Source organism: Paralichthys olivaceus, chromosome 1 (assembly GCF_024713975.1).
Source record: "Paralichthys olivaceus isolate ysfri-2021 chromosome 1, ASM2471397v2, whole genome shotgun sequence".
NCBI lineage: Eukaryota > Metazoa > Chordata > Actinopteri > Pleuronectiformes > Paralichthyidae > Paralichthys > Paralichthys olivaceus.
The window spans coordinates 30,515,953-30,530,465 of record NC_091093.1 but is presented as its reverse complement, the minus strand read 5'-3'; the positions used below and the strand labels follow the sequence as shown (position 1 = coordinate 30,530,465).

General features: G+C 48.2%; 1 protein-coding gene across 1 annotated transcript; it reads right to left on the bottom strand.

Annotated features, from left to right (window-relative positions):
* Positions 1–1,837: 1,837 nt before the first annotated feature.
* zdhhc1 (zinc finger DHHC-type containing 1) lies at positions 1,838–7,430 on the bottom strand. Its single transcript, XM_069527279.1, has 12 exons — positions 7,249–7,430; positions 6,988–7,159; positions 6,299–6,525; positions 5,994–6,169; positions 5,133–5,234; positions 4,909–5,033; positions 4,664–4,819; positions 4,460–4,575; positions 4,261–4,349; positions 3,606–3,726; positions 3,433–3,508; positions 1,838–3,349 (listed from the first exon to the last, which is right to left on the bottom strand). Exons 3-12 carry the CDS (start codon positions 6,515–6,517, stop codon positions 2,808–2,810), a joined length of 1,722 nt encoding a protein of 573 aa, XP_069383380.1. The 5' UTR covers positions 6,518–6,525; positions 6,988–7,159; positions 7,249–7,430; the 3' UTR covers positions 1,838–2,807.
* Between the last annotated feature and the right edge of the window lie 7,083 nt (positions 7,431–14,513).

Genomic DNA, 14,513 nt, shown 5'->3' with positions numbered 1-14,513 from the left:
TACTGCACCCCCACTCCAGAGGAGCGGGTCAGTGTCTCTGACTGAGTCCGGTTCTCCTGGACCGGTTCTCCTGGTCCGGTTCTCCTGGTCCGGTTCTCCTGGTCCGGTTCTCCTGGTCCGGTTCTCCAGTCTGTCAGAGTTCTGCTGTGCTGTCTCTACATGTCTCCTGTGGTGTCCGTCAGGGATCTGTCTCTGGTCTCTGTCTGGACTGATGATGATGATGATGATGTCGGCTGAACTTGTCCTTTAAGGAAGACAGATCGTCTCCAGCAGAGAGACGTGTGTCCTCATCATACCTGAGTCTGTTCTCTGAGAAATCTCTGTGATGATTGATCATGAACTTTGACCTTCTCATCAGAGCTTCAAGCTGTGAACTACTGAGAAACCAAAGTCATGGATCTACAGGAGAAGCCTTCAGGGGCAAACGTTCACTGAGACACAAAGAGGCATTAGATTCCGGTAGTTGAAGGTCAAAGTTCAAGGTCACGGTGGCCTCTTGAACGTGATATTTAAATTCTGCTTAAAGAGAATTTCTCCAAATGTTCAGTCTTCTCTTGGACTCGAAGATGAACGGATCCAGGGTCAAAGGTCACAGTGACGTCCTGTGAGTCTGGTTATAGACTGAAGCTGCGGAGGTTCATGGAGGAAAACAACCACAGGGCGGTGATTCTAACTGTCTTCATGATTTCATCGTGTTATCTTCATTCATCGTTCTGTGAAAGAACAAAACTTTATTATTCACTCATCGTGACGACAGTGACCTCAGTCTGAGTGACCCCAGCTGCTGTCAGCGTCCTCACACACACATTCAGACCAACCTCACCAGGCTGTGATGTCACAGTGTCAGAGAGTACACTGTGACATCACAGCTGGGTGTGGCCAGGGTCGTAACGGAGCTCACCTGTGATGCTGCTGTGGTCACAATTAAACTTTTATCACAGAGTAACGTACACTTCCATCCTGTCTCCATGCCAACAGTGTGAACACACACACACACACACACACACACACGAGTAGCAGGAAATGATCTCATGTCGGTGGTTGTGTGAACAGGAAGCAGCTGTTAGAGTGGGAGGGGTTCAGGATGACATCATGTTGTTGAGGGCGTGGGGGACTCTGGGGACCAGGACAACCAGCGGGGACAGAGTCACGTGACAGAGCCCTCAGCCCGCAACTACTTCCTGTTGATGTCATCAGTGTTGAGTGCAGCAAGTCTGAACACACAAACATCTGTGTGTGTGTGTCTGTGTGTGTGTGTGTGTGTGTGTGTGTGTGTGTCTCATACCTCTCATCTCCGCTCCTTTTTGATTGATGCTGTTATGATGTTGTCGTGGCCCGTTGCCGGGACAACCACTCACATACAGTTATCAGCCCATCAAAATAAAAGCCTGAGCGAATTACTGGTGATAAATGTGATTGATTGGCTGCTTGTGGTTTTGCTGGCTGATACTAACGAGGCGTCAGGTCCCTGGTTCTGAGGTCACATGGTTCTGAGGTCACATGGTTCTGAGGTCACATGGTTCTGAGCTGATGACGATCATTTAAAATCCAGAGCAGCAGAAACTCAGCTCACGTCGACGGGGGAAACATGGAATCTGTGAATCTTAAATAAGCTTCAAAACACAGGTGAAGACGCGAAGCAACAATTGAGGAAAAGCTTCATGTGACAGGTGAGGACGGGTCAGGACAGGTGAAGATTGGTGAGGACACGTGGCAAAAAGTGAGGACAAGCTTCATGATACAGGTGAGGATAGGTGAGGACAGGTGAGGACAGGTTTTAAGACATCATTTTCTGATTGAAGGTGGAACTACCTACTGGAAGGAAACAGACGTGAAGTTAAACTCAAATTACTTCATTTATTGTTCAACAGGTGAGAAAATGTCACAAAAACCTCAGAGGAGACGAACTGAAACATTCAGATGCTCCTTTCACCTCAGGGGTCAGAGGTCAGGGCTGAGTTCACAGCGTTCCAGTAAAAATCAGAAGTTGTTTTTATCTCAGTGGATGAAGCCACCGTTAGCATCAGCAGCTAATACAAACGCGACAGCAAAATGTCCAGAGAGACGTTGGATCTGATGAGACTCACTGAGACACGTGTTCACAAACAGCTGGAGCTGAGCTGAGTCTCGACAATGATCAGCAGGAAACATCAGTGATGTCTTATGTTTCTGGTCTGAACCTGCAACCAATCAACATCCAAGAAAGAGGAGGAGGAGGAGGAGGAGGAGGCCTCTGATTGGCTAAAAAGTGTATGAAAGAATGTAAAAATATTTAGAAATAAAAAATTATTTACAAAATAAATAAAAATAAACATATTACGAATCGTGCCTGAACGATTTGATGTCATTTATAATGTTAAATTGGAGTGGGGGGGGGGGGGGGGGGGGGAGGGGTTTAGCAGGCATTGATTTTTTTTGTGTTAATTTTCTTGCTGCATCTAAAAAGAGACTTGTGAGAACAGGAAGTGATTTCATTTCTCTAGAAACACCTCCATCCCTCTGGTCCTGGGTTACCATGGAGACCAGGGGCCGGTTCACCTGGAGACAGTAAAAACAAGTGACGGCGTCTCAGGAGTTTACGAACACAAACACAGTGAGCAGCTTCTCAACAGCTCGAGAAACAAGCAGCAGTATAAAGATTGTGCACAGACAGGAACTGGCCTTTGGCTTCAGAATAAAAAAATATCAAAACAATAAATAGAGAGAGATACAAAGACCCTTCAAAATAAAGTCAGTCACATAAAGACTTGTGCGTGGCTGCAGTGCACATGATTGTAGAGATAAACAGAAGTGATTGTTGGCTCAGGTTATCGCTCCATCCAGGAAGCTGCACCTGAGCCCATTGACGCCCGGGACGCCGGTCTGGATCCAGGTCTGGACCCAGATCTGGATCCAGGTCTGGACCCGGATCTGGGCCCAGTCTGCCTCCTGCTCAGACTGAAGCCGTCCTCTCGGGGCTCAGTGGCCTCTCCACTAGCGCGGCTGACAAACACAGTGGGCAGCTGGGTGGAGGCCATCTCAAACCTCAGCTCCGCTGCGCTCTTATTTGCACGGGAGGAGGAGGACTTCCTCTTAGTCCTGGGCAAGGGCGAGGGCAGGGGGAACCCTGGGAAGGCTCTGTGTGAAGATGAGGAGGCGTCTCCGGCAGCAGCAGAGGATGAAGAGCCCAGTTTGGCCAACGCCACCGGGATCTCCTCCAGGGACTCTGCAGAGTCCGAGTGGTACTCAGCAGGGGGGGCGGCAGCCTGGACAGGGCCCGAGTTGAGGGCCAGGGGGGGCAGGGAGGCCCTCAGAGGAAAAGCGGGGAAAGGAAGTCGCTGACTGAGCGACACGGAGGAGAGACTGGGATCTGCAGCAGAACAACACACCAACAATAAGAGGTTGAATCAGGTTCTTCAGTTCTGTTTGTTCACAGGAAGTGTGTGCGTGTACCTGGGGGCGGGGCCATATTCGAGCAGTGTTCTCTCGTTTCCTCGTTTGGAACTTTACGGACTTTCTTCTTCTTTTTCTGTCAAAAGCAACAACACAAATTAACACAAACATTGGTGTCAGTGTATGTGTGCATGTTTACCTGTGTGCGTTGGTGTGTGTGTGTGTATGTTTACCTGTGTGCGACGGTGTGTGTGTGTATGTGCTGTTGTTTTCAGTTGTGTAGACATGGTGGGTGGAGCTTCTTCCTCCACGACAGGACTGGACACAGTCCTCACTCTGCCGTTAACCAGGAACCTAACACACACACAAACACACACAAACACACACAAACACACACAAACACACAAAAACACACACACGAGTTACACCTGAGTCAGGTGAGTGTTCAGAGAACCACACTGAGCGGACTGAGTGACGGGGCCTCGTGAATCTGAGCGTATTAACCTGCAGTTCACATTCTGGACACTAGGTGTTTCTTTAACTACAGTGGACATTCCCCCCCCCCTCTGTCCTGCAGCAGTATGAAGAGGACAGTGGACATGCCCCCCCGTCTCTGTGTCCCGTAAAAAGAAAGTTTAGTGAGGTGAGTACAGTTATTTATGAGGACACACACACACACACACACACACCAAACACACAATGCACACTTTGTTTTCTTCCTGGAAGTCACGGCCAAAGAATTTCACTTTGTTTACTGCAAAGAAAACGGTGTCCATGGCGACGAGGTCCGGCCTCTTCATGTTATGAAACGACTGTTTACTGAATCCTGTCAGGCTCCGGTCAGTCGGCCAATCACGGCGGGCCGTGGGCTGAACCTGGAGAACTTACTCTGGCCCTCCCCGCGCTGACACAGTGGAAGGTTCCTCCGCGTCCAGCTGAGGGTTGGTATAACCCAGAGTCCCAGAGTAGTTCACGTCCTGAGGGGGGCAGCAGAGAGCAGACACTCAATACTCAATACTTGTTTGTGTGTGTGTGTGTGTGTGTGTGTGTGTGTGTGTGTGTGTGTGTGTGTGTGTGTGTCAGTTACCTTGATGCCTGTAGAAGCTTCTGTCTCCTTCACCGGTCCTGGTTTCCTCAAGTCTCTGTTGTCATGACGATGACGCTGCCGCACAATGTACTCATAGGTACTGAGTCTGTTCCACACTGGAGACAGACAGGTGGACATAAAGGTGAGCAGACAGACAGGTGAGCGGACAGACAGGTGTCAGGTGTGTGGGGCGGCGGCTCGTACTCAGGTAGACGTGGAAGCAGAGCAGGTGACTCAGCAGAACTGATGACAACAGACCCAGAGACACAGAGACGGCGGCGAGACACGGAATCACTGCTGCTGCTGATCTGACCGGTGCCACGGGCAGGAAGACGAACCACACACCTGTATCGTTCCTCACTGCACACACACAAAACTCCTGAATATGAGACACAGCGACTGTTTTGAGCAGAGGACTCAAATCAAGGAAATACAGATCAGGTTCAGACCCAGGAAGTGTTTGTCAGTGCGGAGTTTAGTCGGGTCCAGAAAGAATTCGATGAAGACGTAGGAGGCGACGACCAGAACCAGACAGACGCCCAACAGAGCCGAGACAACGCTGTGGAGGAACAACCTGGAGGACACACAGAGTCAAAGAGTAAAGTATGGCTCAGTACTACTATACATAGTGTAAAGCCACAGTACAACTGAGTCATCAGATCATGTGACTCACTTGTAGTTCCTGCTCCCAACGCAGTTGTTGAGCCACCGACAGTGATGGTCGAAGTTGGCGACGCACTTGTTACAGGCACTGCAGTGTTTAGACTTTGGTCCCCTGAAACAACAACACAACATCAACACACTGACACACACTGCTCAGCTTGATCAGACGGCAGCAGCTGAGGATCCTGGGTATTGTAGTACTCTCAGGGACGTCTGGCTCCTCTGACCCAGTTCTTGGAGACTCAGCTCATTATTTAAACATGTTGAGGAGCCGAGCTGCATTAAACATGTAAAACATGTGCAGTCGCTCTGATTCTTTAAAGGTTCATTTCACATAAAACTGTTTTTAAGGAGAAAATGAATGAAGCGCTTCATTTAGGCCTCATGGTAACACCGTGATGGTGCTACTCCCAGCATCAGCACCTTCAGGCGCAGTAATCCACAGTACTACAGTACTCCACAGTACTACAGTACACCACAGTACTACAGTACTCCACAGTACTACAGTACACCACAGTACTACAGTACTCCACACTAGTTCAAACGCAGACTGCAGCAATCTTGCAGCTGCTTCCTCTTCTTTTTTCTTCATCTATTGTTTAATTTGTCTCTACTTCCTGTGATTGGTCCAAAAGTCCAAACTATATAAAACAGTGTTTCCACTGTGAACCAACAGAACCATGGTTCAGTTTGATCCAGACCCAGAACTCCTCTTCTGGTCTGAGGAACCGTTCACACCTGATGTTCTGAAGAGTCTGAAGCTCTGAAACAAACCAGGTGTGAAAGAGTCCAGATGTGGATGGATAGAGAGAGAGAGTGTGTGTGTGTGTGTGTGTGTGTCTGTGTGTGTCCGATCCTGTGTGTTACTCACACGTCCACCTGGCAGAGGTAGCAGTGGCAATTCTCGATGACATGTGCATGTTTGGAGCGGTCGAAAACAGGAACTGGACCTTTGTTGCTCGTTGTTCTGACGTTGTAGTCGGCCGGGTCGATGGACACCGCCATCACGTGGACACAGAGGTGACACACAAACATGATGCCCGTGCACTGACTCACAGATAAGGACTCACACACAAACAACATTTTCTTCTTCTGTCACTACGACCCACCACTGTGATTACCCTCAGGAGCCCTCGGGCTCCATCACGGTGACGTCGACATTTAGTGGAAGGATACGATGTAACCTGCAGGGATCCAGTGAGCGGGCAGCAGGGGGATGAACACACCAAAGCTGGTAACAGCGAAGTAGACGTAGAGCAGCCAGGCGAGCAGCTGGAAGGGGTGAGGCGGCCAACTCCAGCCATTGGTGCGGGAGCAGAGCGGCACGTCGGCGCCGTGCAGTCCATCGTCACCAACCGGCGCCGTGCGGTTCGGGTTCCTACAGCACGCATCCATCCTGCAAACTGAGTCCACACCAGGATCACACAGTCATCTGCACCGTGATCAATCAACGACCGATTCATTCACTAATTCATCCCTGACATAAAAAAACATTTTAATAATCAATGAACTGATGCGGTCGCTCCTCATGAATCAATGAATTCACAACAGGTCACACCTCTTTAATGGATCTGAGTTCTTCTCATGTTTTGAATGAATATTAATCAACTCTGGTTGATTATATGAATATGTTTTAATATTGAAACACGTTTTTTTTTACTTTAAACTAACTTCACCACGGTGAACATCTATAATTACCTGATCATCTGTACAGAGCTGCTTTAATCCCAATTATAGATCAAATCATTGATAATCAATTAGAGGAGTGGTCTGTTCTTGATGGAGATCGTTTGGTCCATGTTTCATACATGAACGTCTGACAGGTGTGAAGGGTTAGCTCACCTGGTTAGCACGGGTTAGCTCACCTGGTTAGCACGGGTTAACGGGCCCTCCGCTCCGCCGCATCTCATCCCAGACTCGGGGCCTGACCTCGGCACACACTCCCCGCCCTGAGAGCCACAGACCCGGGTCACACTGTCCCAGTCCAGCCGTTAACTCGCATCCATGCCGTCTGTGGCGCTGTCGGTGCCGTCCCCCCTGCTGACGGAGCACATGAGCTCTTTAAACGGAGTAATAATATGTGGGCAACGCGTCGGTCTGGTTCTCAGGCTAACATGCTAACTAACCGCAGCGGGCGCCGGCCTCGTCGACGCTGAAGCTTTGACCCGGGAATCAAGCCGCGGGTCTCGGGTCTGAATGTCTGACTTCACCCGGAGGAGTCATATTAAATATTCATCTCATCACAGTCCGCTAACCAGCCTGTTAGCCTGTTAGCCTGTTAGCTGTTAGCCTCTGTGCTGCTGCCTCCCACTGTCTCCCTGCACCGTACGCCGTTTCCATGGTGACGCCCCAGGACTCCTCCTACTGCTCGGTGTGGCCTGAGCGGTGAGAGCAGGAAGTGTCCGGCAGGGGGCAGCAGAGCTACAGCAGCGTGTTTTTATTTATAAGCAAGAATAATATTTAACCTTTAAACTTTATTTTCTGTGTACTTCTACTGTGTTATGTAATTTACCCAAAGCATCACAGACACAAATGTACACATCGCATATACTTTTACATGAAATCCCAGGCATAATAAATAATCAATAAACAAATCAATACATAACAATGAATAAAAATATATATATATATATATGTGTGTGTGTGTGTGTGTGTGTGTGTGTGTGTGTGTGTGTGTAGCAGCGGTCATACAAGTAGAGTTACTACAGGAAGCAGTGATCACTCGGTCACATGAAACCATGAGGGGGGGGGGGCAGTCCTCCATCTGTTTCAGACATCTATATTGTTTCATCATCAGTGTGTATGTGTGTGTGTGTGCGTGTGTGCGTGTGTTATATAACTGACCACATCTTCGGCTGAACATGGACTCGTGTTTAAAGTGTGGCCCCCCTGGAGGCCCCTATAGGCCCCGTCTCTGGGCTGAGTCAATGGATTCTCAGTCATGAGCTAATCATCTGTTAAAGACAGAGACAACGGTTTGACCCCCAGGACCACAAATGTATATTTAACCCCGTCAGTGATCACAGCAGGCGTGAGCAGCTGCTCCAGACCCCCCCCCGTCCCATCCTCAGGGAGAATATACACTGAAGTCACTAACCAGCCAGAACTGCTGGGCCCCCAGAGGCCCCCAGGACCCTCAATGCATCCAGGACAGAGATGAAGAAAGAGACAGACGGACGCTGACTGGACAACCAGCAAAGAAAGAAAGAAAGAAAGAAGAGTCCTTCTCCTGGGAGGGATGGGCTAAATATTTATACGGTGACAGACGCTCCGAGGGTTAACATGACATCATCACGTTAGCGAGCGACTCGTCTGCTGCTGCATGATGACCTCTGTCACTGATCCAAGACTTGCTGTCGTCCTGCAGCTCTGTCCGTCTTTCAGTCGTCCTCATTAAAGACCAGCGTCCTCATTAAAACGCCGTCATTAGCGGAGACTAAGTGGCTGAGTTGACCTGTCCTGGTCTCGACCTGAAAGCGTCGCACACTGACTGAAAGGTCAGCTCATCCGTTCATTTCACAGTCTGAGGTCAGAACAGACGTATGATTTCATGACATGTTCAATAGTATGTGGACGGCTGACCATTCCTCCAGATGTGACAGGGAGGAGGAGGTGGACAAAGATCCAGAACATCTGGAACAAGTCACCAGCCGCCACGACAGGAAGAGAGGTCCCAGGAGCGGAGGTGAGTGGGGGGTCAATATTCACAGGTTGGTCTTCAGCTGTGTCTCATAAAGAAAACGATGTGTTCAATGTCCTGATGGAAGGAGACGTGTGATCAGAGGTCGTTCTTGGTCCACGAGTGTCTGTAAATGGTTTGTATTTATAAAGATCTTTTCTAGATTTGATGACACTTAAACTCATTTAAATGTCAAATAACACACGTGTCAGACAACATACATGTCAAATAACACACGTCAGCTAACACACACGTCAGACAACATACACTGTCATTTAACAAATGTAACAGGACTACAAACACCAATAAATAGAACTACAACTATGGCATTGTGGGTAGTAACAGCTTCTGCTCCTCTGTTATTGCAGGTTTGAACAAACGCACCCCTGGGGCTGATGGGAAATGTAGTTCCTTAAAGGATGTTTGCATCAAATCATTTTTCAAAGACCTGCTGTTCTGATGGACACATGGGTCATCTTCTTCTTCTTCTTCCCTTCTTCCTCTTCTTCATCTTCTTCTTCTTCTTCTTCTTCTTCTACAAGTCACATTGTCAGATCCAGATGTTTGAATTTGGAGACCACAAACTTTAAAAGCTATAATTGCACAATTTGTTTCCTGAGTCCCTACGGAGTCCTCATTCAATACTCAGCTACACGTCCATATGGTTTCTGTCTTTCTTCCTTCATTTATTCGTTCATTTGTTCGTTCATTTGTTCGTTCATTTGTTTGTTCATTTGTTCGTTCATTTGTTCGTTCATTTGTTCGTTCATTTGTTCGTTCCTTCCCCAGGATTGAAAACCACTGAACATATTTCCAGTAAACTTAGAGGAAGCACAGAACATGACTTAATGAAACATTTATTAATTCTGAGGTGGATCTCCATCAAGATCATGAAATGGAACATTTTTCTAAATTTTCACTGATTTCTCTGAGAACAATTTGTGAAACAATCACAGGACAGATTCCCACGAGTGTGTTTTATTGAATTAAAGAGAAAAAGATCTTTCTGGTAAGAAAAGAAAACCTGAGAACATCTGTCTCAGTGCAGCAGCTGTCACAGTGCATTACTCACAGATCTCTGACTGGATCAGTGGGTCGTCTTGATGCTCCGGGTCCAGGGACCTTATCAGTCCTCAGTCTGTCCATGGGCTTAGAGAAGGAGGTCACACAGCGGGACATAAAGCTTCCTGTCTGCTGAGAGGAGACGCTGGACGACACCTCTCAGGAGGAGAGACCGGCTTCCTGAAACAGAAAACTCGGACTACAACAGATTCAGACCTGGACACACAAGGACCGACTCGGACCATGACAGACTAGGACAGACTCAAACCAGGACAGACCAGGACAGACTCAGACCTGGACACACCAGGACAGACTCGGACCATGACAGACCAGGACAGACTCAGACCTGGACACACCAGGACAGACTCGGACCATGACAGACCAGGACAGACTCAGACCTGGACACACCAGGACAGACTCGGACCATGACAGACCAGGACAGACTCGAACCTGGACACACCAGGACAGACTCGGACCATGACAGACCAGGCCGTGGAGCGGCACAGATCACAGTGTTATGAGTAAACAGATTTAATTAATACGACAGTAGACACTGAGACCACCAGGGGGCACCCCAGAGGACACACATCTGCTAACACTTTACTGTGTGTAGAGTGTGATCAGCTGATTCAAATGTGTAAACACAAAGTGTAAATGTCTTGAGTTTTTCATGTTGTAGAAATCTTCATACTTGACATGTGAAACCAGTAGACGTCCACGACAAGAGACAACAAGGAACCTGCATCATTTCACACCTGGTCACCTCCAAGTCTGTCCATGAAGACTGTCCATGCAACAGGAACCTGGTCCTCTGGTCTTCTTGTCCTCTGGTGTCTTGATCTGGACACGTGTTTCTGACACATGTTTCATATGTGTTGTGAACTCTGATCTACAGACCTGCTTCTAACCACAAGATAATTAAAGTCAGACCTGATTTTAAGTGTAGTGTGTGTGTGTGTGTGTGTGTGTGTGTGTGTGTGTGTGTGTGTGTGTGTGTGTGGTCTGGTGGACTCCCCCTCCCCACACAGACATAGTTTAAACCAGCTTTGGCCACAACAGATTTTCTGGAGAAAAGTTTCATGTTCCAACTGTGGTCATTATCAGATTAAGACTGTGTGTGTGTGTGTGTGTGTGTTTACATGAATGTTCACAAAGGTTCAAACTCTGAATAACAATCTTTATCATGTTTGTTAGAGCAAATCCTGGCTTTAATGAAGTGAATGTGCAAAGGACTGGTATCAAATCTGGTGTCAGACCTGATGTACCTGGTGTCAGACCTGGTGTCAGACCTGGTGTCAGACCTGATGTACCTGGTGTCAGACCTGGTGTCAGACCTGATGTACCTGGTGTCAGACCTGGTGTCAGACCTGATGTACCTGGTGTCAGACCTGATGTACCTGGTGTCAGACCTGATGTCAGACCTGATGTACCTGGTGTCAGACCTGGTGTCAGACCTGATGTACCTGGTGTCAGACCTGGTGTCAGACCTGGTGTCAGACCTGATGTACCTGGTGTCAGACCTGGTGTCAGACCTGATGTACCTGGTGTCAGACCTGGTGTCAGACCTGATGTACCTGGTGTCAGACCTGGTGTCAGACCTGATGTCACAGAGCAGTGACCCTCTGACCTCAGTGTTGACACCAGCCGTGTGTTGACTGTGTTTCCTGACTGTAGCGTTGAGCTGCGTGTTTCCAGCTAATGTCCCCAGCGGCTGGAGTTTTCCACAGTGGGTTTATCCCGTCTTAACATGAAGCATTAGGTCAGATGTCTTTTGGAAAGGTTCCTTCTAATCCTGCTAAAGCTGTCTACTATCTTAGAACACCCCACCTCCGTTTGTTGAAAGCAGCTACTTCTGCCAAGCTGCTTAGCGGCTCACCTACTACCTCGCCATCCGGAACATTACGTTTGGAACAGGGACCGTGACAAGTAGTATTTCCACCTCCATCCAAAACAACAATTACAACAACAACAAGAGCAGCGCTTTATGTAAGAGCCATTAATCCAGAGGCAGGACTCTGTTCTCACCGCAGATTATTCCTGAAAGTGAAGGAACAAGGTTTAAACTTTACGTCACCTGTTCACTGAAAGAAGAACCGCTCTATGACCTCAGGAGAAAAGATGAGAAGACAGGGAGGAACCTAACACGTTCTTCACATGTTGTCAACATGATCTGCACATGATCTACACATGTTACCATGTTACCAAGAAAAGATGAGACGAAAGCATGGCAGCATCTCAACATGCTAAACATGTTTTTAAACGTCCTCAACATATTCTTCATAAGTTCTCTACATGTTCTCAACACATCCTCAGCGTGTTCTCCAACCTTCTAATGTCCTCTACACGCTCTTAACATGTTCTCAACATGTTGTCAAAACCTAATTTCCTCCACACGCTCTCAACATGTTCTTTACATATTTGCATGTATTTGTAATCGTAGTTACAGTACAAACTATGTTTCGGGTTGTTCACTTAGGTTAGTATTCCAATTTGAGTTCTCAAGAATTATATATTTCAAAAGTAATAATCCACAGAATTACTGTGCAGAATAAAGTTTCCTTTAAAACATCATCAGTTTGTGAAGAAGAGCTGGAGCTCCCTGAGACAGAGTTCATATTCTACAAGTTCTCCAAACATTCCATTGTCAACATGTTGTTTACATGTTCTCAAAATGTTGTTTCAGAGTAAATACCAGGGCCGGTCCAAGAACAGGATTGTGGAAAGGAACAGGTATTAGTGTCTGAGTCAGGGACAGTCCTGGACTCGGGCCCATTCAGATTAACTGTTGAGTAATCTGTGTTTCCTGGTTCCAGTGAGACCCTCAGTTCTGTCTGACAGGAGGGTCATTACTGAAGGTTCAGAGGTCAGAGGTCACAGTGAGGTCAGAGGTTTAATGAAGCAGAGCAGTGTTGTGACCCTTCATCCCGGTGTGTGAAGAGGAAGAGATGATGATGTGATCACATTTTAGACTCCTCTTTAAACGAACTTCAACTTTGTTCAAACTCGTGGGTCCAGCGACTTGTTGGTCCACTGAGTCGTCGGTCCACTGACTCGTCTGTGCAGAGACTCGTCGGTTCAGCGGCTCGTCGAGCGGCATCCTCGTCGTCCTCCTGCTCCCTCTGAACCACGGACAGTTTGACATGAGCTCACATGTGAACAACGAGCTCACACAGACAATATGTTGTTTACTGCTGAAGCTCTAATGGTTAAATGAGGCGTGTGCAGCGACGTATTGTCGCTGTTCCTGTTTACTGTGGACATGCGGCGTTTTGACAGCGTCTGAATCAGGCTGTGTCCTCGAGTCACGCCATCCTCTAATGAGAGACGAGCACAAGCTGACCTCGAAGCAGCACCTCCACCTCCACAAAGGGAGCATTCTTCAGCCGGAGCAGGAAGTTGACTTTGCATTGTGACCGAGTCCTGACTGTTCTGATCCCCCCCCCCCCACCCAGACCCGCTGCCAGCCCCCCGTTCACATGTTGAATTAGCCTCAACCAGGTCAGAGTGTTCAAACCACAGCACAGACGTTCTGTGGCAGGATGTTCCAGATCAGTTGTAACTCACGTTGTCTTGTCCTGTGCCCAATCAGCTCAAAGACACCCCCCCCCATGAAGTTACAGAGATTATCTGTGAAACAAAAACACAAGTCGTTAGAACAGAGTCCTGGATGATGAAGGAGAGAAAACTAAAATCATTTGGTTCTAAAGAAATAAACAGGAAATTAAAGCAAAAATAAAAACCTGGAGTCCAGAGACATTCTTCACTCACAGGAGACACTGGATCAGACCGGAGGCTTTGTGCTGCAGCAGCTGAGCATCTGATTGGATGATGATGAGGCTCAGGTGTGAGGAGTGACTGGTGCAGAGGAACAGTCAGACACTATCGTCTGCGGTCATCTGACATCGTCCATCATCTACCGCTCATCGTCTCTCGTCGTCCATTGTCAGTCATTGTCTTCCCTCTTCTCATGTCCTCATCCATCATTCGCCATCGTCATCATTTTGGGAACTGTTGGTTTCTCTTAACATGTAAAGTTCCTTGAGATGATTCATTTGATGATTTGACGCGATACAAATAAAGTCAGTTGAATCGACCCTCCGTCCATTGTCTGTTGTCGTTCACCGCCGTCTTCCATCTCCTGCTGTTGTCGTCTTCTAAGATTCATCCTCAGAGTGAAACCTTTTCCCACACACACACTCTGCAGCTGCAGGTAAAAGGATAAAACCGTCATCCCCCCCCCCCCCGCCCCTAATAGCTTATAAAGGTCGCCGCCCTCGGTCCGTCAGGTAGTTCAGCTCAGTGACCGCTCAACAGGTGTTGACTGGTTTCCATGGTAACTGCTGTGGCGGAGCGGCCTGGGCTCTGCAGAGGGAATCTGTGACACACTGACCTCAATCTGCAGCTCCATTGTTCCCTGTGTGCTGCTTAGTAGACCGGACCAGAGGCCCTGCGTGCTGAGCCGCTCCCACCGCTTTGTCCTCGCGTTTCCGAGAAGGTCACATGACCCAGACACCCCCCCCCCCCCCACCATGTTGTTTTCCCTCTGTCCGGCCGTGTCCACACTGTGAAACTGAATCTGAATCATTTACCTTCAGCTATTTTCCTGCAGTGACGGAGCTCAGCCTCGGGTCAAGAGCACACGTGAACAAC